Source organism: Phodopus roborovskii, unplaced genomic scaffold (assembly GCF_943737965.1).
Source record: "Phodopus roborovskii unplaced genomic scaffold, PHOROB, whole genome shotgun sequence".
Lineage (NCBI taxonomy): Eukaryota > Metazoa > Chordata > Mammalia > Rodentia > Cricetidae > Phodopus > Phodopus roborovskii.
Genome location: NW_026126645.1, coordinates 10,142,798 through 10,167,838, shown reverse-complemented (window position 1 = coordinate 10,167,838; position 25,041 = coordinate 10,142,798). Strand labels below are relative to the sequence as shown.

The window sequence follows — 25,041 nt, the reverse complement described above, 5'->3', positions numbered from 1 at the left end:
AGAGACAACTTCTTCATCCACAGTATTGTCACTCTGCTGGGATGTATAATATCCCTTGAACTGGTGGACCCCAGTTATATTCATTTCCTACTGAGACTCAGAATGGTGCTCCCAACATTTATAAACACCATTTAAGGAGACCTGCACAGATGAATGCTGTTCTCCTGCTTTCCCCTAACTATTGTTATGAATCAAAAAACCTACCGGTGACCTAACAGGCCCAGGAGACTGATGGAGGCTGCTTTTCATTTGCATGCCTTTGGTTACTAGGAAGGTTGGACTTCCACAATGTGTGATTTTTATTTGGTTCTCACCTGGTGCAAGCTATTTGGGTGCTACAGTTTTATTCTCCATGAGAGTCTAACAAACACCAGCCCAGTGCAAATACCAGCTGCATTCTGGGAAACAGGGGCTTCAGCTCCCTCTACCCCTCCCTGGCTTTGTAATTTTTACAAGTGGGCACTTTCCTCCCTCCCTCCATCCCTCCCTCCCTCCCTTTCTTCTTTCTTTTGTTCTTTCTTCTGTGTTGTTTTTTTAGGCAGGGCTTCTCTGTATAACTGCTCTGGCTTTTGTGGAACTAGCTATGTAGACCAGGCTGGCCTCAAACTCACAGAGATCTACCTGCCTCTGCCTCCTGAGTGCTGGGATTAAAGATGTGAGCCACCGACACCCAGCTTCTTCTTCTTCTTCTTCTTTTTTTTAAGCTTATTTAATTTTATTTTATGGGCATTGGTGTGAGGTTGTCAGATCCCCTGGAACTGGAGTTACAGACAGTTGTGAGATGCCATGTCAGTGCTGGGGACTGAACCTGGGTCCTCTGAAGAGCAGCCAGGGCCCTTAACTGCTGAGCCATTTCTGCAGCCCTGAGACAAGCACTTTTATCACCAGAGGAGGGGAGGCTGGAGTGGATCTATGAAAGAACAGGAAGGAAGGATGTATGGATTTTTCAGGGAGGATGCAGACATCAGAGAGGCCCGAGTGTGGAACAGAGACTTTGCAGGGGCTTTAGAAGGTCCTCATGGGGAGTGGCAGCTGGCGCTCTGATCCTCTACCAAGTGGGGGCCTAACACTGAAGGCTAGAACAAAGTGTGGAAGCCAAAAGGTCCTTGGGTCCCATTGTTAGAACACACAGACAGCTTGCTTGTTTCTGTACTGGTTTCTATGTTTAAAAATAAAACAAACCAACCCAGCACTCAGGAGGCAGAGGCAGGTGTATCTCTGTGAGTTCAAAGCCAGCCTGGTCTACAGAGTGAGTGACAGGATAGACAAGATTGTTTCGAAGAGAAATCCTATCTCAAAAAACAAAACAAAACAAAACAAAAACAAAAAACAAAAAAACCAACAAACCCAAAACAGACAAAAGCAGGCTGCACCTGCTAGCCAGCGCTCAGCCAGCGGCCCTGTGCTGAAGGTATTAACTGAAGGAAAAGGAGAGCCTGGGGCTCCACCCTAGGTGGGAACGGCGGTTCCACACAAGTGGAGTAGAAAACGGTCCGAATGAGGCTTGATTGTAGGTAAGATGCCAGGTACCCCCTTCAGGTAAAACAGTATGGGTGGGGTCAGCTGTGGATTGATACACAGGTGCCCTGGTTTTCACACAGTTTTTCACAAGTCAGTCCACCCTCCTGCCTACCCCTCTCCATGCATACATGCACATCTATCTATCTATCTATCTATCTATCTATCTATCTATCTATCTATCTTTAGCTATCTATCTATCCATCCATCTCTATCTATCTATCCATCCATCCATCCATCCATCTCTCTCTATCTATCTATCCATCCATATCTATCTATCTATCTATCTATCTATCTATCCATCCATCCATGTCCCCATTATCCCAGGTATCCAACACCCCCTCTCCTTATCAGTCCTCCTATCTTGTACCCATTCATCCATCCATATATCCATTTCCTAATCTCTTCATACATCCCTCCATCCTCCCACCCATTCACCCATCAACCTCATCTCTTCATCCACCCACCTGCCCATCTCATGTCTTCCTCCATCTACTCATCCATCCCTTCCTTCTCATCCATCAATCCCCATCCATCTCACCGTCCACGTGGTCTCTGTCCATCTGTTCATCCATCCTCCCATCCATCCCCTTATCTGTCCATGTGCTCTCTTTCCACTCGTCCACCAATGATCCATCTCCTCGTCCATCCACCCATTTGCTCTCTATCCATCGGTCTACCCTGCACCCATCCATCTGTCCATCCATATATATTCCCTCGTCTTCTGTTCGCTCATCCACCCTTTCGTCCATTTGTTCTCTACCCATCCATTCATTCCCTGCACATTCATTTATTTTACAGCAAATCTTCATGTTGAAGAAACGCTCACTTTCTCAGAAATATTATGACTCTGTCCCTTCGAAAGAATCCCAGTGATGTAGAAGGCCAGTTTTTGTAGTGTGCTATCAAGAGCAGGAAACCGCTTCACCCTTCCTTGGGCTAGGGATGGGGCTAGGGGCCTCAGAACTCCGGATACCTCTCAAACTCCTGCACCCTGCACCCTTAGGGTTGAGCTGCCTTCCCGGTTCCTTCTCAAATCCGGGGCGGACCATTCAAACTGCAGGGCGCGTGCCTCAGGGGAGCCCCCTGAGTGTGTGCTCTGTGGCTAGCCCTGAGTCATCTCGGCACGCGGTGGCCCCTTCTCTCTTAGGCTTCACAGGGAAGCAGATCGCTGCATCACAGGTGGTAAGGGGGGAGGGAAGAATTAGGGCTGAACCCGAGGAAGGCGCAGCCACATTAGAAGTGATTTCACCGTGGGAGGCAGGGTGCCGGCAGGTGGCCAGGCGCTGGAGCTATCAACTCCGGGAGCCAGGATGAGCGCCCTCCGTGCCACAATGGGATTGCTGTTCCTGGGGATGCTTCGAGCCTTCCCAAAGGTAAGGAGATAACAGTAGCCCACAGGCAGTGGCTGGGGCAGGGGAGGAGAGGGCATTCTGGAGTGAGGGGGCGCAGGAGGCAACTGTAGTATACGAGTATCCACAGGTGGGTGGATAACTGAAGGGCAAGCTTAGAGCTTCTTCTCTTCACACCCGTAGGTAGTAGATGGCTGGGAATACTTCATTCATTCATTCTCCATAATTTGAATCGGGGCAAGAGAAAGCTGTTCGTGTCCCCTAACTGCAGGTTGCAGGGTCTCTCTCTCTCTCTCTCTCTCTCTCTCTCTCTCTCTCTCTCTCTCTCTCTCTCGTGTGTGTGTGTGTGTGTGTGTGTGTGTGTGTGTGTATTGGGGTCCTGGATAGATGAAAAGAAACCTGTGTGGACCATTTTGGCTGGAGGATGAGATCGGGCTGTTGGTGCCTCAATATAAGCTGGAAGATCTCAGGAAAGAGAGGAGGGAGTGGATAAAGAGCAGAGAAAAAGGTCTGGCCAGCTGCTGGTGTGGGCTGGGGACCCTGGAGCACATGGTGAACGCTGGTCCCTGAGGAACGTGGTATCTCTGTCTCCCGGCAAGAGTCTGGGAAATGAGTTAGGAAAACTGGACGCGTCCTAGAAGCCAACACCACACTGGGCATTAGGGTGTAGGAAGGATGGGTCAAGTATAACCTACTACGTGGAGCCCAGGGTCTGCATGAAGGAAAAAGGGTCCATGGTTGACTGGAAGCTGGGGGAGGGACAGTAGCCGGCTGGTGTGGGCATGAGCTGTGTGGAGAGAGGCTGGGCTGCTGGCATGAGGGAGATGGTGGGAAGGTGGCCCTTCCATCTCCAGTGGGCAGTGTGACACCTGCCCTGGAGAGGCAGAGGTGAACAGGGGTCTCCTCACTCCCTCTCCCCCACACCCAAGCCTTCATCTGGGGGAGGTAAGAGTTCGGAGCCACAGGACCCCCAGAGACGAAGGGAAGAGAGCGCTGTGTAAGCGCAAAAGCTTGGCCAGTGTGTGAAGCCCATCTTCTCCCTTTATTCTACAAAGTGGGAACTTTCTTGGTTAGAGGCAGGAACACTCAAGTGTATGTGGAGGTCAGAGAACAACTAAGTTGAGAGTTGGTTCTCTCCTATTTTAACCAGTATGAGAAACATATACAGAATGACATCTCCCATCACTCCTTTGACCATGAGGGCTCCGGGAGTAGAACTCAGGTCATAGGCTTGGCAGCCGGCACCTTTACTTGTGGAGCTATCATCACTCAGGCCCACAATAACCCTTTTGAAATTAAAATAGACAACGTGCTCAATACCATCAGAAATATGCAAAAAAAGCCCCCAAAACTATAAATGCTATGATAAAGCCAATTCCTTTACACAGTTCCTCCCAAGCTGCAACCGAGCTCCTGCCTTACTATTTCATTTACAGACTTGTACAGATGCATATCTCTATTTGGGTCACTTTTTACCAAAATATATTGGGGGGGGTTCGGGAGAGAGAAGGGAGGTAAGGTCTCATGTAGTTCAGGCTGACTTCCAACTTGCTATGTAGCCAAGGATGGTCTTGAACTGGTCCCTCCTCCTGCCCCCTCCCCTCCTGGTTACTTAGATCCCATGTTTGATGTATACAGTATGTGAGGTTGAGCCCAGGGCTTTGGGTGTGCTAGGCAAACACAGTTTGTCTTTGTTTTGAGATAGGGTCTGTGTAGCTCAGGTTGGTCTTGAACTCTCTTGTAGTCAAGGATGTCTGCAAATACCTAATTTTTCTGCTGGTACCTCCAGAGTGCTGGGTATATTACAGTCATGCACCACACCCAATCCTAACTCTTCATTGGGCTTTTACAGGGTCTCCAGTAGGTCTTTGAGAGTAGAGCATCTGCCCATTCACATCCCTGGTGCATAGACAATGGGGTTCCCACCACTGTTTTTTGTTTTGTTTTTATGAGAGAGGGTCTCAGTGTGTCATCCTTGTTGGCCTGGAAGTGAATGTATAGACCAGGCTGGCCTTGAACTGAGACATCTGCCAGCCTCTGCCTCCCAAATGCTGGGAGTAAAGGTGTGTGCCACTGAGTGGCCCCATCATTGTCCTTTATGTGTTTGCTGTCTGGGGAGTAAGGGTGGTTCTTTCCTAGAGAAGAGACGACAGGGCAGACGTGCACTGGAGTGAAATGACACGCTGTCCAGTGTGCTGGGCAATGTCTTTTCTCACAACAGTGTAAGACAGTAGCAGCTTCCCACATCCTAACCGACGCTTGATCTTATCAGTCTCTGTTTTGTGGTCTTGAAAGGGACTGTATCCTTCTTATGCTAATTTGCATTTCCCAGTGACTGTAGGCTGAACATCAAATCTCAAATCTGTGGGCCTTTCATGGCAGGACCTGGGGTGTCTGTGGAGGAGGAGCTGCCTGCCCAAGAAGATTCTTCATTCTGGTCCCTCAAGACTTCTGTCACCTTTCCTGTCCAGTTGAGGTTTGAACTCCTATTTAAAATCAACAATAACAAGCAAACAAAAAACTATTTAAAGCTGGGCATAGTGATGCATGATTTTAATCCCAGCACTTGGGAAGCAGAGGAAGATGGATCTCTTAAAGTTCAAGGCCAATTTGGTCTATATTAGCCAGGGCTTATATAGAGAGACCCTGTCTCAAAAAACAAAAGCCAACAATCAAACAACACCCCCCCAAAAAAAAAAAACTATTTTAAAAAGCTGGGCACTATATGCCTGGAATCCTAGCACTTGGGAGGCTGAGGCAAGAAGGCTCAGAAAGCTAAAGGTAAGACTGACAAGATGCCTCAGCAGGTGAAGGCACTTGCCACCAAGCCTGACAACCCCAGTTTGATTCCCAGAACTCACATGTTGGAAGAGAAAACTAACTCTTGGGCATTGTTCTCTGATCTCCACATGTACATGGTGGCTCATGTGTGAGCATGCACACACACATATGCACATGCACTCTCTACATACATACATACATACATACATACATACACACATGCATACATACATTTCCAAGGTAGTCTGGGCTACATAGAAAGTTCCTGTCCTTAAAAAAATTTTTGGGTCTGGAATTTCAAATCCTTTTCCCAATTCCTGCTTTTTCTCAACTTTTGTCGCTTGGTGACAGTGTGTTTTCTGAGAAGGAGATGAGCCTTGTTTTGTAATATTCTCAGGGACTCATGTGGCACAACTCCAGAAAGACAGAGTTCCCCCTGGTTCCATTCTTTTCCTCCAGGCTCCCTGAGATGGTATAGTGTCCTGACTTCTGGTGAATTCCATGGGTTTAGAATTCCCCTCACGTCTTCCCAGATACCTCCTGCCCCCAGCTCCAGCCTGATTGTCCTCCTCCATCAGGTTCTCATAGGGGAATTCTCATGAATGAGTCTTTGCATCATACAGCCTGCTACTTGGCTCCCATTGGTGGAGCATGCCCAGTGGGTGTAAAGATGACTCTGGTACACAACTTAGGGCAGAAGAGCTATCTTGGATCCTGTGGGAAAAGTGACTTCCAGACCCTGTCAAATTCTGCCTGGAGCCAGAATTCCACGGGATGCCCCAGAAAGGGTGGGCCCAAGGAGACTGGCTTCTCTCTCTCTCTCCCTCTCTCTCTCTCCCTCCCTCTCTCTCTCTCTCTCTCTCTCTCTCTCTCTCTCTCTCTCTCTCTCTCTTTGGACAGGGTTTCTTGGTATCTTTGAAGCCTGTCCTGAAACTGGCTCTGTGGACCAGGCTGGCCTCCAACTCACTGAGATTCGCCTACCTCTGCCTCCCGAGTGCTGGGATTAAAGGTGTGCACCATCACCACCACCCAGCTGACTATGGCTTCTGTTAATTAAAGGCTGCCTTCCTGGATTGAGATAGATGCTTCCTCAAGAGCTCAGAGGCCACTGCAGAGCAGCTGCATTACTCAGGTTGAGAGCAGTTCTGCTGGGACTAGGACAACACTTACTGGAAGTTTCTGCAGCTTCCACTCATATCTGACCCAAGGCCTTCATGAGAAGATGTGATTCATTTCTAGGTCTGCACATAGTGGCATCTGCTGCATCTCAGGACAGAAGGAAGGTTGGCGAGCCCCTGAGGCTGGGAGTCCTTGCATGGGCAGCTTAGCCTAGTTCGGGCCGGTGGGATTCTGTTGAACTGTGCCCTGACCTTGGGGATGGCCTAGCTAAGACCAGTTTGTAGTTTTCCAAGTAGTGGAAGTACCTGGCTGAACTTGCAAACAGGGCAGCCTTTCAAAGGACACACACACACACACACACACACACACACACACACACACACACACGGAAAGGGAGAGATCTGTCCAAGAGATTAGCAGAAGATCGTGGCCTCAGGAGTGGGGGGTGAGAAGATGGTCGTGGGTGTGGCCAGCTCAGAGCCAGCAAGGAGGGAGCACCCTAAGGAGGAGTTAAGGGAGGAGTTGATTGTGCAGACCTCAGTGGGCTGTGGCCCCACTATCACTGGGTAGCCCAATCAGATGTCACGTCGTTCTTAGCAACAGGAGCCAGCGATTGCAGCTGTCAGGAGAGGGGCAAGCAGGGGTGGGGTTGGGGGGATTCTAGCTGTTTCTGGGGGTAGGCGCCTGGCTGGGTGGTGGGGGAAGCCTGAGGACACACAGCAGGTGTTTGAGAGGAACACAAATTCTAATTTTGCCCAAGTTCGGGTGTCAGGTGGGGTATTCAAGTGTGGACGTTTCAAGAAACTTCAGTTTCTGAGCTAGATCTCTAGTACCAGAGTATCTACAGAATTCCTAGTGCATTCTGGGCCACTGCTAGCAGCATCAACCCTTCTCACTGGAATTGTCTTACTTACTAAGGTGGGTGGCCTAAGAGTCCATGTATTTTAGATACCTTTCAGCCTATTGTTTCTTTCCAGCTCAGGGGGTAGCATCTCTCCCTCTTTGTCTCTCTGTCTCTGTCTTGCATGGGCATGTGTACATATGCTTGCACTTTCAATGACTTATTTTATGTGTGCTGGGGTTTTGCCTGCATACATGTTTGTGTACGGGTGTCAGATCACCTGGAACTGGAGATACAGACAGGTGTGAGCTGCCTTGTGGGTACTGAGAACTGAACCTGGGTCCTCTGGAAGAGCAGCCAGGGCTCCTAACTGTTGAGCCATCTCTCCAGCCAGAGTTAGGCTCTTTCATCAGCCTGGTGACATTGTATTAGCTTCCTCTTGCTACTGTAACAAACTGTTACAGATTTGGTGGCCAGGAGTCACAGGGTGTATTATTTAATGGCTCTGCAGAGTGGGAGGCTGAAAGGGGTGGGGGTCTCAGAATGGTGTTTCTGTTAGAGAGGCTCAGGGGCCTCCTTGTCCTTCCCAGGCTTTCTCTGTATTTCTTTGGAGCCTGTCCTGGCACTCACTCTGTAGACCAGGCTGGCCTCGAACTCACAGAGATCTGCCTGCCTCTGCCTCCCGAGTGCTGGGATTAAGGGCCTGTGCCACCAATGCCCAGCTCTGCCTGTCTTGTCTAAAGCCTTTTCATCTCATCAGGTCCCAAGGAGGCGAGCTAAGCTTACACTAACAATCTAGACCTGACCAGGTTCCTTGAGAATTACACTAATGTCTTCTAATACTTGACAACTTCCTACCAGCTTCCTCTTTCTCTTCATCTGCCTCCCTGCCTCCCTGCCCACAGTCTAGGCTGCCTGATAACTCACTATGAAGCCACAGCTGGCCTTGAACTCCAAATTCTCCTTCCCCTAACCCCCAAGTTCTGGAATCACAGGCATGTGTCACCATCCCAATTCTTTATTTTTTTTTTTATTAAGTTTACTCAGTTTCCCCTTCTTTCCCTCCTCCCCCACCTCCATAATTCTTTCTTTTTGATTGCAGCCATTTATTTGTGTATATGTCTGTGTGACCATGAATGTAATGACATGCATGTGGAGGTCAGAGGACAAGTTCCAGGAGTTGGTTCTTTCCTTCCACTGTGTGTGTCCTGGGAACGTGGTGTCATCAGTCTGGGCAGCAAGCACCTTGACATACTGGGGACTTCACTCATGCCAAGACTACATGAACCCTGAAGTGGGAGATCCCTGGGAACTGCGAGGGTGGGCTCTGTCCAATGTCACAAGTCCTTGCAGCTAAGAGTTTACAGAGGATGCGGAAGAGGAGATATGTGTGTGTTTGAAGACTTGGCCTGCCATTGCTTGCTCTGCAGTCGGAGGTAGTAAGTGCTTTTTGTAACAAAATGCAGGAGGCTGAGCACTTCAGAGGGGTTTTATTTGGGGCTGGTGTTTATTGTACAAGCCTGATGTCCCAGAGCCAACACAGAAGCATGAGCCTGTAAGCCCAGATGAAGCCGAAGGTGGGGACAGGGATCTACACAGCAGAAACAATGAAAGACCCTGCTTTGAAAAGGGAAGGAGGAAGTAGAGAATCAACTCTTGAGAGCTGTCTTCTTCCCTCCCCAAATGCGTTGTGCATGGGTACACACACGTGTACACACACACACACACACACACACACACATACTCACATACACTTTCAAACACATGGACACACACATACACACACTCTCATATGCATACACACACGGAGGCATCATCATCAGTATTTTAAATGTGAAACACCTTTAAAAAAGAGGTTTCTGGGCTGGAGAGATGGCTCAGCCATTAAAGGCTAGGCTCACAGCCACAAGAGGAGGTTTTCATTGGCTCCTGATTATGGGGTCTGCAAAGTCTGAACAGTTCGGTACTAGCACCCTATGGAACGGAACTCAGCCACTTTGGTAGTGGCTGGAGAGATACTCAGTGGTTAAAAGCAGATGACCAGGGTTCGATTCCCAACAGCCACATGGTGGCTCACAACCATCCATAACTCAAGTTCCAGGGGATCCAATGCCCTCTTCTGATCTCACCGCACCAAGTACACGTGGTACATATACTGCACGCAGGCAAAACAGGTACACATAAAATAAAGTGACTATATCTAAAGAAATAAAAAGCTTTTGATGGTAGCCAGACCCAGTGGTATAGGCCTGTAATCGCAGCTACTACTCTGGAGGCTGATGCAGGAAGATCACAAGTTCAAGGCCTGCCTGGGAAACTCAGTGAGACCTTCAAAGTAAAAACAGAGGATAAACAAGGGGATTGGGGATGTAGTTCTGTGGTAGGTTGCTTGCCCAGCATGCACCAGGCCACAAGTCCTTCTCATGTACCACAGAAACAAAGGCAATAAAGCAAAGATCTTTCAGGGCTGGAGAGATGGCTCAGTTGTTAAAAGGCTAGGTTCACAATCCAAAGCAAGGACCTTTCTGGTGTCTGTATTGTGAGTGGGGACAGGGTGAGTATGAGAGGACCCTCAGATGGCAGGAAGGTGAGGAGGAGCTGGTGGACTGGGGTCAGGTGAAACTGCAATTCAGGTAGAGGCGGTGGCAGGTGGAAATGAGGGAGAAGGATGCATTTCACATTGCAGCCAGAGTCTGGGGCGGTAGGGATAGCAATGGGGGTCTCAGAGCACTGGGTGCAGCCATACCTACAGCCAAAGTAGCCAAGCCTGTGGGTAGGCGCATCCGCAAGAGGGGTTCCAGTCCTGTCTGCAACATTTAGAAACAGTTCTCATATATCCCAGCTTGGCCTTGAACGCTCCATCTGTAGCCCCAGTGCTGGGATTACAGGTATGGACTACCACACCTAGGTTACGTGGAACTAGGGCTAGAACACAGCCCTTTGTGTACAGTCCCTCTACCAACTCAGCTACATCCCAGCTCCAGTGGAGTTTCTTAGTTTCCCTGCATCTCCAGTTCCCTCACATTTAAAATGGGTGAAGTTGGGCTTTTCCTGGGGGTGGGGCAGCATTTATAACTCTTTCCAGTCTGTCTCATGCTTTCTTTTAATATTAAAAACACAAACAGAACCTTATGTATATGTATACATCAGAGCCCTTGGAGTTGGAGTTTCAGGCAGTTGAAAGTTGCCTAGTGTGTGTCCTGGGAATTGAACTTGGGTCTTCCAAGAGAGCAGCAAATCCAGGTGACTGTTGAGCTCTCTCCGGCCCCGCTTTTCACTTGGAAGCAAATGCAGGCTCTCATTCAGTTAATTCTGCCAGGGTGGTGCCTGAAAATCCCGGTAGACAACATCAATAGCTGCTCATCACCTTGACTACTGGGGTGTTATTGCATAGAGGTCGTGGTGAGGGAGCCTCACCTCTTCAGTTCTGCCCAGGACTGGCCCTTTTGGGGATTTTGCCTTGACGGTGACTTAGTTCCCACAGGTACGGCCCAGCTGTTCTTTCTCTCTCTCTCTATTGGTTGATACCAGGTGGGACTTTCTAAAAGTGAAATTTACCAGATCTGCTAGAGAAAACCAAACCAATTTGAAAATAGTCCCAGCGATGGTGAGGTTTTAGGTTACTCTTGTCATTTTAGGACTGCCCAGGTAGGGCCTCTCAGCCTCTGGTGGCATAACTCGGCACTCTGTGGACATGTCACTTTGCTTTGAACCTATGGGAACCCCACCTAAAAGCATCTGCCCCTTGGTCCTTGGCCTTCCCCCACCTACTCTTCCCTTCTGACCCCCCCTCTTCCCTCGCAGGCAAAGGCCAGAGCCCAGCTGCCCTGTCGCGCCCCCTCCACCAACCCCTTAAAGGACACTGGGATTGACCAGCTGTCTGGGCCCATCTCCACTGACAGTGGTGGGCCCTACAGTTCAGAGGGTAGGTAGGACACAAACAGACACTGAAGCTGGTGCCACCTCTCTGCCAGGGCACCTGGTGGAGGTCAGAGGACAGGTTAGGACTCGGTTCCACCATGTGTGTGCTGGGGCTCAGAGTCAGGAGGTCAGATTCTGCAGCAAGCAGCACATTTACCCCTGAGCCATCTCATCAGCCATTACAAGACTGCATTAACTTAACCCAGTGTTCCCGGCTCTTCCAAAGTGATGAGAATGGGCAGCAAAGAATTCTCTGAGGCTCTGTGGGAGAAGGCTGGCTCCGTGGCCTGGGAGCATTCCAGGTGGGCTTTGGAGCTAAGCTGGACCTCCTCTTGTCTTCCCCTTACATCCCTAGGAATGGCTGGAGGAGTCCCTTTGTGGGACTAGAACTAGCTCCTCTCTCCCTAAGCCCTGCTTGGGGCTCCCTCCGTGGGGCGCTGATGCTTCCCTGGACAGTGAGAAGATAGCGCACCCTGCTGGCAGGTTGTGAACTTACTCAGAATTTTAGAAAAGAGACCCTCCCCCCCCTCAACACCCTGAGCTTGTTATTCGGGTGAAATGGTTTACTGCATTCAGGCATGGTGACATCCATCTAAATCCCTGATACTCAGAAGAATGAGACTTTTGTTCATAACCAGTCTTGGCTACTTAGCATGGCCCCATGTCAACAAAGCAAAGCAAAGCAGATAGCCTGCATTCTAATTTTACCAGTCATTCAAATAGTGCCCGTTAGAGTGATCTCCGCCCTCACATTTCTTAGCAGCACACAATTCAGACTCTGAGGTTTGTTCATTTGTTTAATGGTGCTGGGCTTAAACTCAGCCTCACTTATTCTAGACAGGCACCCTACCACTGAACTTATATCCCCAATCCCCTGCTCCCATCCCCAAGTCCTTTTGATATACAACCTCACCTTATCTGCACCGTATCAGCCTGTACTCAGGCTGGACTTGAATTTGTGATCCTCTTGCCTCTGTGCTGGAACAACATGCATGAACTTTAAAAGAAAACAAACAAAGAAACAAACAAAAAACCCTTTGAGACAAGGTCTTAGTAGCCCACAATGGCCTTAAACTTGATATGTAGTTGAGGAAGACCTTGAGTCTACAGCATCTGCCTCTAGAAAACTGGACTACCAGCTGACATTTTTATTATTATTTATATGAATCAACTGATGTGGATCGAGGACTTGAACTCCGGTCCTTATGATAGAGTAGTAAGCACCCCCCCCCAGCAGTTTCTCTGTGTAAAAGCCCTGGCTGGCCTTGAACTCAGATATCTGCCCACCTCTACGTCCCTCTGAGTGCTGGAATTAAAGGCGATGTCACCACCACCTGGCTGAGTTGTAAGCGCTCTTGAGTTGAGATGACTCCTCAGTATCTGTACTGACATTTAAGAATGTGTAAACTGTAGAAAGTCCCTTAATTTTGGATCATGATTTGATATGGGCTATGGGGTGATGTGTTGCCCTTTCTGGTACGTTGGACTTTTTAAAGATAGCCTGTGGCTGAGAAGGGAAATCATAGAGACGTGGTGGGGCTCCAACCATGGCTCTTGGTTGCCGTGTGAGTTTAGGCAGACAGCAGTGTCTCTCTGGGTTGTAGTTTCCTTATCCGTAGAGCAGAAGTTGACTGAAAGCAGGCTGCATTTGCAGGAATGATACAAGGTACCACACACCTCCACTGAGCAGGTAAGGACACAGACAGAGACGAAGACAGGTGGCTCTCAGATGTTCGAGGCCTAGGGCCATACTCTCTCAGACTCCTGAGCTATCGGTGAGAGGATGAGGGGACCAGAGGGAAAACCCAGGGCAAGGACACAGAACTTTCCCACACTCTGAAGGGCCCCGTGGGGCTGAGCCCCAACAGCTCAGTTAGCTCTACCTCAGGGAGGTGCTGCTGGGTTGCTGCCTGGAGGCTCCTGGGAGCCCTCAGCGACCTGAGAAGAAAGGCTGCTTGAAGGAACCTGGACGGAATGATAGCAGAGACAGCCTGTATCTCCCAAGTGTGCTGTGCGAACGGTTCAGCGCTCAGAGCTGCTGCAGTTGGAACTCAGGCTTCACACGTGTGAGGCAAGCACTCAACCGCTGAGCTAAAGCCAGCCTTAAATGTACGTTAGGCTATATTTATCATTTCAAGTGAGTATGGTGACATGGTTTCAGATGTGTCAAAAAAAAAAAAAAAAAAAAGATGTAATTAGCACCCACATCCCCACCTTCCAGCCACAATGACCTTGGTGTTGCTTGCTAAAGCTTCCAGAAATACCATTCTCTCTCTCTCTCTCTCTCTCTCTCTCTCTCTCTCTCTCTCTCTCTCTCTCTCTCTCTCTCTGTGTGTGTGTGTGTGTGTGTGTGTGTCTCCCCCAGGCTGGCAACATTGGGGGTGTATCTTCTCAAGATTAACCTAATCTAGAAAATTCCTTTCAGGTGTGCCCAGAGGCTTATCTAGATCCCATTAAGTTAACCATGACAAAGCCCATCCACCGTGGGGCTTATGGTTCAAAGAACTCTAGAAAGCTACAGGAGTTGATTTCCAAGAATAAGTGAGGCCAGTGTTACTCATGATAGAAATGCAAAAGAAGCCATAACACCGTGCCTCCACCAAAGCTCCACTGCAGCTTAAAAAAGGCTTTCAGGAACTGGCATGCATGGTTAACTGGCATACATCATTGATTGCTAGCAAGCATGCAGGACAGATGGCAGCCTCACGCACAGCAGCTAAGTGACAGCAGGGTGCAGGTACTTGAAAAACTCAGATGGAGAATCAGGCTAGGGGTGTGGTTCGGTTGGTAGAGTGTTCCAGCCCCAGCATCAAACTGAGTGAGGTGGCACATGCCTATAATTCCAGAGCTTGGGCGGTAGGGACAGGAGGACCAGAGGATCAAATTATCCTTGGTTAGTGATGAATTTGAGGCCAGCCTGACCTACGTGAAAGTTTTCCTAGAAAAGAAGGGGGTCAGGAAAGCAAAGAAGGAAGTAAACTGGATTCCGGTATATCAGAGCTGTCACTCATTTCACTGTAGCTGTGTGTAGAAATAAGCACATAGTCTAGCATTTCCCTTTAATCCCAGAGCTCAGGAGGCAGAGGCAGGTGGATCTTTGTGAGTTCAAGGCCAGTGTGGTCTACAAAGAACTTCTAAGACAGATGCTCTGCTACACCCATAGATGGGTGCCTAGTCCAGCCATCACCAGAGAAGCTCCAGCAGCTGATGGGAGTGACTGCAGAGATCCATTGTCAAACATCAGGCAGAGAGAGAGAGAGAGAGCCCAGGTTGGAGGTCTCCACTGGGTTCCTCAGGTTGGAGATTGGGAAACTCCGAAGAGGGGGAGGAGGAACTGTGGGAGCCAGAGGGGTTGAGGACACAGGGAGAGCATGCCACAGAATCAACTAAGCAGGGCTCATAGGGACAGGAACGGTAACTGTGAAGCCTGCATGAGTCTGCGCTAGGCCCTCTCTGTATGCCTTATGGTTGTTGGCTTGGTGTTTGGGGGGGGGGACTCCTGATAGTGGAGTTGGGGTATCTCTGACTCTTTTGCCTGCCACTGGGATCCCTTTTCTTGCTTTGCCCACCCTTGATGTGAGAGTTTGTGCCCAGTCTTGCTGCATCTTGTGCCGTCTGGTTGATGTCCCTGGGAGGCCTGCTCTTTTCTTGGAGCGGGGTGGACTGAGAGAAGTTGGGGGAGGGAAGCTGCAATCTGGATGTATTGTATGAGAGAAGAAGAAATAATAATGATAATAAATAATTTTAAAAAGACACTCTGGGAGCTGGAGAGATGACTCAGAGGTTAAGAGTACTACTGGCTCTTCCAGAGGTCCTGAGTTCCAATTCCCAGCAACCACATGGTGGCTCATAACCATCTGTAATGAGATTTGGTGCTTTCTTCTGGTGTGTAGGCATACATGTCAGAACACTGTGTACATAATAAATAAACAAATCTAAAAAAATAGATATTCTAAGTCAGGGCTACGTATAGAAGAAAACTTGTCTTTAAAAAAAATGCCAGGTGTTAGTGGCACACGATATATAGAAAAACCTTGTCTCAGAAAAAAAAAAAAAAAAGCAGGATTAAATGCCCATCTAGAGTAAAACAGACATACATTGGCTGTATTGCAAGGCCATGGGCATTAGTGACTTCCAAAAAAGTGAATGAGTCTTAAAACTTAATGCTGAATAAGATGCTGATTGTAGGGATTTGGGGAGATGGCTCAATGGGGAAGAGAGGGTGCTTCATGACAGAGGGTCTGGGTTCAGATCCCGAGAACCCATTTAAAGAGCTGGGTGTGGCCTCCAGTGCCAGGAGCTCCATTGCTATGGGAGGAGGAAACAGGAAGATTGTTGGGGCCTGCTGGGTGTTGACCTGGCTTTGGGCTCAGTGAGAGACCATTTCTCATGGGAATGAGGTGGACAGTGATAGAGCTGGACATGTGATGTACTCCTCTGCCTTCCACACACACACATGCACACGCATGCACGCACGCACACATGCGTGTGCACACATGCACACAGATTTTAAAAAGCAGCTGGCTATAGAAGTGAATGTGAGTAAAGCAAAGAGATGTAAACATGTTTGCATAATGAGACATTTTATTTTCTTTTTCGTTCTAGTTTTGAAACAGGTTCTCACAATGTAGTCCCGGCTAGCCAGGAACTCAGTATGTAGACCAGACTGACCAGACTGACTTTGCAGCTTGTCTCTGCTTCCTGAGTACTGGGAGGAAAGTGTGTGTCACCATGCCCCCCCCCCAAAAAAAAACCATTATTTCGTACACTATTTTTTTTTTAAGCCAGTTGCAAAGGAAAAGACTGAGCAGTTTGACCTGTGTCAAATTCAAGAGCAGACAGAACTTATTAGTGGACCCAGAGGTTAATGCTCTTCCTAGAGGGGCGTCTGAGCATGCCCGGTGAGACCAGCTGCAGCCACGGCTGATGGCCTGAGGTGGCTGAGAGAATTGCCTGGTGCGTGTGTCTGGGGAGGGTCGGGGTGACTGTGAGCTGAGGAGGGCATGAGACTCCTGGGTGCCCCACCTTCGCCTAAGCCACTCCGTGGGGAGATGTCAAGTCAGGGGTTCTCTTCCTGACCTCTGTGACAATAGGTCTCAGTCTGGCCTTGGCAGTGAGTGGCCACCAGGCCTCTTGGGACAGCAGGGTGGCATTGAGAGTAGAAGTCTGGCCTTGCCCCATCAGTTTCTCTGACCCTCCAGGATCGACTACTCAAGACCACGTGTGCTGGAGACCCCAGTTACTACCCTGGGGAGGCTGCTGGGAGCTGCTGTCACCGTTGCCCCTCAGGTGAGTGGGGCAGTCCTCGTGGGGGACTGGTGACAAGGTAGGGGTTGGGGAGGGCTGGATAGAAGCTAGCAAACATGGTCACGGTCAGGGTCATGGGCATGGTTGGGTACAGGTGTCCAAGGGCCATCCCTAATGTCACAGGGATGAAGACATCACCACCTCCTCACCCCCACCCCCGCCACCAAGGTTTTGGTGTTGCCTATGCAGGTGTTTGTGAGCCACCATGTGAGTGCTGGGACTTGAACCTGGGTCCTCTGCAAGAGCACCAATTGCTCTTTTAACCACTGAGATATATCTGTGGCTGTTCTCTCTCTTTCTCTCTCTCTCTCTTAGTTTGTCTCACAAAATTTCCCTTCAAGAGCATCAATTACTTTTTTAACTACTGAGATATAATCTGTGGTTGTTTCCTCTCTCCCTCCCTCCCTCCCTCCCTCCTTCCTTCTTTTCTTCCTCCCTCCCTCCCTTCATCCCTTGTCTCACAGATTTTCCCAGGCTGGCCTTGAATTCAGTTTGTAGCTCAGGTTGAGCTTGAACTTGCCATCCTCCTGTCTCAGCATCTTCAGTGCTGGGTCTGTGGTACACCACCTCTCCCTGACCTTTCCCGTTCTTGTCTGCTCTAGGTCAGGACATGTGTTTGTCCCAGGGTGCTCCGGGCTGTATCTTTCTGTGGAACAGGGCTTGCCTAACCACTGCTAGCTTTCTGGAATGCTCACCCATTCCTAGCACAACAGGAGTTCTGGTAGAAGGCCAGGAAGTCCTTCTGGAACATTCCTCAGGCTTGAAGACTAGAAAAAGGTTATGAAGCATTTTGGTCCCCTGTGACTATGATCAAAAGTCCCAAACACATGTGAGGGCCATTGGTGGCTGGGGTATGAGGGGAAGCTGTGGTGTGGTCTCTGAGCTCCAGAAATAGATGTCTATTTGGAAGAGAGACACTAGCTATAAAAAATGAGGGTGGGAAGAAGTCTCTAGCTTAGTGTAACTGGCCCCTGCTTTTAGGACAGCAAGGCATTGGAGGCATGTCACTGTGTCTGGAGGGCTTCCTGTGGGTAGGGAGTAGCAGGCTTATGTACCCACCATTGACTCTTCCCAGGCACAGTGTCTGGAGGTGGGGACAGGCAGTACTATACAAGGTCACTGGGGAAGTGCCTGGGGTTGAAGATTCTTGGCCAGTTACTCTTAGGTCTGTGCTATCTGAATGCCCCATGAGATGGGACTCCAGCCTTGCACAGGCTACCAGAGGAAGTATCTAATGGTGTCTATTCCCAAAAACAAATTCAAAATGTTTTTGTGGGGCTCGGTGATTAAGAGCATTGCCTGCTCTTCCAGAGGACCCAAGTTCAGTTCCAATACCCCCTTAGGCAGCTTGAAACTGCCTGTGAACTCCAGCTCTAGGGGATCTAATGACCTCTTCTGGCCTCTGAGGGCACCCACACACATGGCATGCACTCATAAACATACATAGAGAGAATGTTCTTGTGACCAGCCTTTTATGACAGCTGGGCAGGGATCCATGTCGTTAGTCTAGGTTGGCTTTGAACTTTGTGTGTAGCAGAGGTTGGCCTGGAACTCTTGACCCATTCACCCCTGCCTCCTGAATGCCGGGATTACAGGCCTGTACCACCATACCCCCTTCTTGGGTCCTCCCCTCCCTCTACTGCCTCCCCCATTCAGCCTCTCTTCCTCTCTATTCCAGTTTGGGGTCCTCCAGGCCATTGCTTTCCTCTGGTTAGAAAATGGAGAGCCAAAGGGATTGTCCCAGCTTGCTGTCTGACCCGCCCTTTTCATGGAGGCCCTCCATCCCCGTCCTTTACCCTTAGTGAGCTCCTAAAACCGTCTCTCCAAATAGTTACACTGAAGCTAAGGGTTTCATTATGGGGTGGGTTCTAATTCACAGCATCTCCCCCTTCCTTCACGATTCTCCCTCATCCCTTTCCTCCACCCACCCACCCACCCTTCAGACCAATGGCAAGTAAATTGCCTGCTCTTGCAAGAGGTCACTCCTTCTAGCTCCTCCCATTTTCAGGCCTCTCATCCTCTGTCTGCTTCACCCCTGCGTGTCCCTTTCTGCCATCTCGCCCTGCTGCAGCACTGAGACCCCACCTCTAGGAGCCTTCCTTTGTTGCAGGGGACTGGCTCCCACGCCAAGGCGTTTTTCACCATTCTGCCCCACAGCGAAGTATGGCCACAGGGTGTTGTGACATTCCGTGGCCACAGTTTCCTCACAGAAAGGAAGACACGGGTTTTCGAGCATGATGTTTCCATCTTAGGCTTCTCTGTTTAACATCTGAAACTTAACAAAAAGTGGCTGCTCCTCCCTCCCACTTCCCCTCTCTCTCTAAGGTAGCTGAGCACCTCAGGCCTGTGTGGTGGGCGGGGCATTTTGCTGGAGTTTTATTGACCCCGTGTTTCCGGGCAAGCCACAAAGGAAAACCAAAAAACCCCTCCTTCCGTGTTTTGGGGAAATTTCTGACATTTTGCCTGCCCTCTCAAATCAGCGCTCAGCTGTGTGGCAGGGTTTGCACGTGGGTGGGCTGGGGCAGGAAGGAAACTGAGGGACCTTTGAATTTGAGAGGTCGTCCCATGTTCTCTCCTCACGTAGCCCACAATGCCTTTCGACACTCCTGACAGCTGCTGCCCAGTTCTCTGTTACACACCCTTGGTGACAAGCTCAGCCTGCCTCACACAATGACCAACAGCACTTTAGACCAGGGCACTACAGTGGAGGCCTGGCCCTTTCCCCATGTTAGAGCTCGAACCTCATAGGAACTCAGAGAGAAAGCTAGGACATGGATGGGTTCTGGGATTTGCCCACAATCACCTGCATGTAAGCCCAGCCTGGGCTAAAAGAGTCCTGAGCCTTTATTTACCCCTTCCTCCCAGGCTTTGTACAGAGTGGGTATGGGGCTGGGCCTGGCATCTCTCCAGCTTCTGTTCAGAAGTTGGCAGAATATGGGTTCAGCCCTGCAACGGGGGACTCATTGGTGGCTGGAAGCAGAGACAGCCATCCTGAAGGGTCTAGCAGTATTTCAGGGGATTCAGAGACTGAGATTTAGCTCCCAGCTGTGATTAAAGGAATATGCCACCAAGCCAGGCTCTTTAAGAAACTCAGCCGTAAAACCAGAGGCTCTAGTGTGAAAACGCTCAGAGATGGGGCATATTGGCAGATGGCCACATGCCCGGGCTGAGCCAATCACAGGTGGTGAGAAAGATGGCACGCTCTGATTGGTCTGTTGGAGTCACATGCCTATACTAAGGCAAAGGTGAGGAAAATGAAGTGTTCTGATTGGCCCGCCTAGGTCGTGTGCTCATTTTGTGACCAAGCTGTGGGAAACATACCTGAACAAACATGGCAGACTCTGGCAGAGCAGACAGAACCCTATGCAGATATCGGGGTTGGGTGGGGGGATGATGCTCATTCCTCATTTACCTCCCCCCCCTTGGCGTCGTCATCATCCTGTACCCCCAGTCCTCAAAGAATGGAAGGAAGGTCACCAGGTGATTCCAGGGCCTCTCAGTCAGCTTGGGTCAGGATCTCCGTGATCTTGACTCCCTATAGTCCCCTCGTTCCCTCAGGGACTCAGGACTTCTGCCGAGAATGACAGCCGGCACGCAGCCTGTGTTTGCTGACCTCCACAGCCGGAATCCATTCAATGCCAGGAGAGACAGATCTTGTTAGTGTGAGTGACGTCACTGCAATTGTCCAGGGCCGCCGGTTGTCAGGTGGCAGTCCAGGAATGCCAGATCCAAGTTTCCTCCTTAGTGACCTCCATCGAGGCCCGTGCCTCCATCTGTATCACGAGTTGTCTGATCCAATCATGGGTTGAAGTAGAGATGGGCGGGCCTTAAGTATGAGAGATGGATGATGGGCAGCCAGCTCATTATCAAGGTGACCTAGCCTAGAACTTTCCTGCTGCTTTTTTCCAGGGTTGTCTCCAACACAGCCGTGCCCACAGGGTCCCGCCCACTGCAGAAAGCAATGCGATCTCGACCACTATGTGAACGAAGATGGGCACTGCACAGCCTGTGTGACCTGTTTGGAAGGTAAGAACCTGTACTCTCCCCTGCAAAGTGTCTTAAAGGGGAATCTGAGAGGCAGGAAGTCTCAGGAGTTGGTCCCCTCATGCCTCACTTTACCTCTCTGGATTTGATATTGGCAGTCATCTTTTGCATCCATACTTTTCAGAGAGACCTAGTGTGCTCCCTGGAGGGAGGACTCACGTCTTCATAATGGCTCCAGGGAGGACACTTTTCTTAGCTCACTTGTGTAGAGAGGAATCTGAGCATTTATGAGGTGAAGGGCCTTCCTGGAGTTGCTAAAGTTGGTGCATGGTAGAGGCAATGTCTGGGCTGGTGACCTGGTGTCAAGAGCTGCCATTTCCCAAGACCTTCATCCTTTCCCAGGACCATGATGCTGCCAGGAAAGTCTCGAAACAGGTTCTTCTTATGTTTGCTTGTGTTTAGTGATGGGGTCTGATGTTTTCTTTTGTTTTTGTGTGGGTTTGGGGGCGTGGTTAGGTTGGAAGATGGGTTGAGATTTTCTTGAAACCTAATAATTATTTTGTGAAGTTTTCAGTGTCTTTTTAAAAAATGTAATTTGTTTGTTGCATGCAGAGTTCTTTTTATAAGATTATATATTTTTTTCTAATTGTGTGTGTGTGTGTGTGTGTGTGTGTGTTTCTGCCTCCTTGTCCTGAGTTCTGGGATCACAGGTGTGCACTGTGGTTCATGAAGGTTTTGGAGCTTGTCAACCATGCAGTGCTCTTAGCCACTGGACCATCTTTCCAGCACCCTGACCCCATCCCCATCTCCTAAAACATGGGATCTGGAGATGAAACTCAAGTCCTATGCTTACATAGCGGATGGTTTACCCACTCAGCCATCTCCCTCAGAGGGGACTTTTTTCATATTCAGGCCCCAGCACAGAGGATAAGCTAGTATGGGTATGGTGTTGCCAAGTCCACCCTTTACCCTGACTCTGCTGGGGCACCCATACTGTGGGTTTTGGCAATGGACAGTGGGTGCCTGCACCCAGAACATACAGTGCCCTTCCTAAAACTCCTCATGTTTCTGGAGTTTATCCTCCCATCCTCCCCACCGTGGCAACCACTGATGTCCCTCCTGCCTCTATAGTCTGAACTTCATTATTTTTTTTTTTAGACAGGGTTTCTCTGTGTAATCATTCTGGCTGTCCTGGAACTCACTGTGTAGCCAGGCTGACCTCAAACTCACAGAGATCCACCTGCCTTTGCCTCCCGAGTGCTGGGATTAAAAGCGTGTGCCACCACCACCCGGCAAGAGTATCATCTTTTGCAGGAATCCCATGGAATCACAGTGTAAAGCCTTTCGAGAATGGCTTGTCACACAGAGACAAGTACTTCAGTTCCCTCCATGTCCTGGGACATTATTTATTTTTTTATGTATCCACATTCATGTATGCACACATGCATGTTGTAAGTGTGGCCAGAGTTTGACACCAGCTGTCTTCCTCTTCCTCAATCCCTCTCCAACTTAGTTTTCAGACAGAGACTCTCACAGGAGTCCTCCCATTTCTGCAACAGACATGTGGGGTCCTGCTAGTTCAGCTTTTCACATGGGTGCTGGGGATCTGAACTCAGGACCTTGTGCTCGAAGAGCAAACAATTTACCCACTAAGCTGTCTCTTTAGCCCCACATTTACTTGCCTGTAACTCTTGTAGTAGCGTGAGGGATATAGGCTAGAGGCGAAAACCACCCCCACACTGGCATCTTACACATGTCAGGTGATTCAAGGAGAAGGTGGCTTACCTTCACCCCGGACTGTCCCTGTGTTCCCTTGATCCCTGCCCGTGGCTTCCTTCTCCCCTTCCATGACCCTCTCTGTGTCCTTCAGGTCTCGTGGAGAAGGCTCCATGTTCCAGGAACTCTTCTCGAGTCTGTGAGTGTCAGCCTGGCACGTACTGTAAGACACCAGCTGTCAATTCTTGTGCCCGATGTTCCTTACACTCCCAATGTTCTGAGGGCAAGGTTGTCAAGTTCCCAGGTGAGTGTCCGTTATGAGCAGTTTTCTCGCCAGCCTGGTCCCACAGCTGCATCAGCCCCAAATCAACACACAGGCACACTGTGTTAGATACAAAGCTGTTGGCCAGTTACTAGCATTTCTTATTGGCTGTCTTAAATATTAACCCATTTCTACCAATCTAAGTATATCTACATGGTCTTATCTTACCAGAGAGAGGGTCTGGACCTCTTCCTCTCTCAAGTCTCTACATTTTGACTCTCCTACTTCATCTCTCAGAATCCTCCTTGTTTCCTATCCCTGCCTATCTTGCCTTCCTATTTGCCAACAGTGCAACAGTGCTTTATTCATTAACCAATAAAAGAAACATATTTACAGAATGATATCTCCCATTATCTCCTCTTTCCTGTCTAAAATAAAAAGAAGGGTTTTAACTTTAACATAGTAAAATATATAACAAAACAGTTTTCAGATAAGAACTATAGTTAACAATATTTAGTCCATTAACATTTAGCAAGATTTAAAGAAAATATTCTATCATCTATCCTATCTTTGTGAGTCTAAAGTCTTATATGTAACTTATCTTTAATCTTAACTAATGAGAACTATAACTATAACTATCTGTTTTCAACTCTATCAAAGACCACAGAAGTATAGTATATAAACTCTAGAAATGACAGAGACATCTCACTACCTGGTCAGTCACCTGAAGTTCTTCTGTAATCTTCCATCTTTAGCCTATAGGCCATAGTGTATCTGGCAGACTCCTCAGCAAAGCAGGAAACTTTAAACTGTCCACCTGTATTGGCAGCTTGTCAGTCACTTTTCTCTGTGTCCTGCAGACTGTCTGGCAGACTCTTCCATGAAGCAGGAACCCTGTAGCAATGTCCATCTTGTTTTGGCAGTCACTTTCTTGTGGGTCCTGCATGTCCATTTTATACAGTATAAAGTCAAACAGTCCAGACAAGAGCAGTATCTTGCCCAAATGGCTAGTCTTGCCATATTGGAAGTAAACTCCATAACATGTCTCTTCGATGTCCATCTTCCTTTTTGATGCAGGTGGTGTTGCCAGGAGCAGTTATGTCTCCCTGTCAAGAAAACCCTAAACCATTTTAGATGTCATATTCTGTAGGTCTTTGAAGGGTTTGAAGAATGCCTATCCATCTCATATATATCTTGAAAACCTAAGTCTAAGTTTTGACTATCATAGGTAACTATCTATAATCTGTATTAATTTATACATTACATTTCTAAATGAGCTATATAAACATAATACCTAAACAAGAGGAAAAATATACATATCACAAAATTGACCTTAAATTTGTATCAATAAATGAAAATCCATTCCAAAATCAAGTATTTATATCTATATCATAATCTCCTTTTTTACCTTTAAAGAATTGCTTGTGATCATTAGCCATTTATAACCAAGCCCATTTAAATGAAAACAAACATTTATAGACAATATTTGGGAATTTGGGCGTCGTTCTTTCCAAACTGCTCCCTGCTGGTAGGGGGTGCTGTCATGGGGATCCTAAGAAGATGCAGAAATTCTGGCTGTAGTCTGCAAGGCTGGCTTTGTTCCAACTGTTTCAAATGTTGGATTACCTGGGACGCTGTTTCAGGGGGTCTTGCTTGATTAAATCATGTTAGTCTGGAAGGAATCCACAGCTTTTCATTTTCTGTGGAAACAAAAATAGAAATCCTTTTCCACAGTAACCTGTCCTTAGACTTAAATTTTGGAGTCAAAGCATTTTAAAAATATATAAATTTAATTAATACAGCAGCATTTCTTTTAACAGTTGTTATTTACTCAGCAGTCAAATAATTTAAAGATAACAGAACAGCATATAGTATCCACACTCTTTTTGTGCTTCCCATCTTATATGGCCTTTTTATTACTTTTTTTTTACTTTTTTTTTTGAGACAGGGTTTCTCTGGATAACATTTATCTGTCCTGGGATTAACTCTGTATACCAGGTTTCTTTGAAATCACAGAGATCTGCTTGCCTATATCTCCCGAGTGCTGGAATTAAAGGCGTGTGCCACCACTACTCTCTGTCTTTTTAAAACCATTTTATTCTTTTTCTCTCCCAAGCCTACATATATGTATATTTTAAAACACACTGTAAACCTTTAGAGGTTTTTCTTAATCTGAATCTGTTTTTACTGTAAATCTTTCTTTTTCTGGCCATGAGTCTCTCTCTGGTAAACAACAACAC

The 25,041-nt window shown here is 48.4% G+C and overlaps 1 protein-coding gene across 1 annotated transcript in view; it reads left to right on the top strand.

Moving 5' to 3' along the window:
• The first annotated feature begins 2,831 nt into the window (after positions 1 to 2,831).
• Tnfrsf8 (TNF receptor superfamily member 8) overlaps positions 2,832 to 25,041 on the top strand; it is a 47,908-nt gene continuing 25,698 nt past the window's right edge. Inside the window, exons 1-5 of the mRNA XM_051173548.1 lie at positions 2,832 to 2,894; positions 11,416 to 11,536; positions 16,717 to 16,821; positions 20,749 to 20,865; positions 22,694 to 22,843. Of these exons, the coding sequence (XP_051029505.1) occupies positions 2,832 to 2,894; positions 11,416 to 11,536; positions 16,717 to 16,821; positions 20,749 to 20,865; positions 22,694 to 22,843 (556 nt within the window). The remainder of the gene's footprint in view (positions 2,895 to 11,415; positions 11,537 to 16,716; positions 16,822 to 20,748; positions 20,866 to 22,693; positions 22,844 to 25,041) is intronic.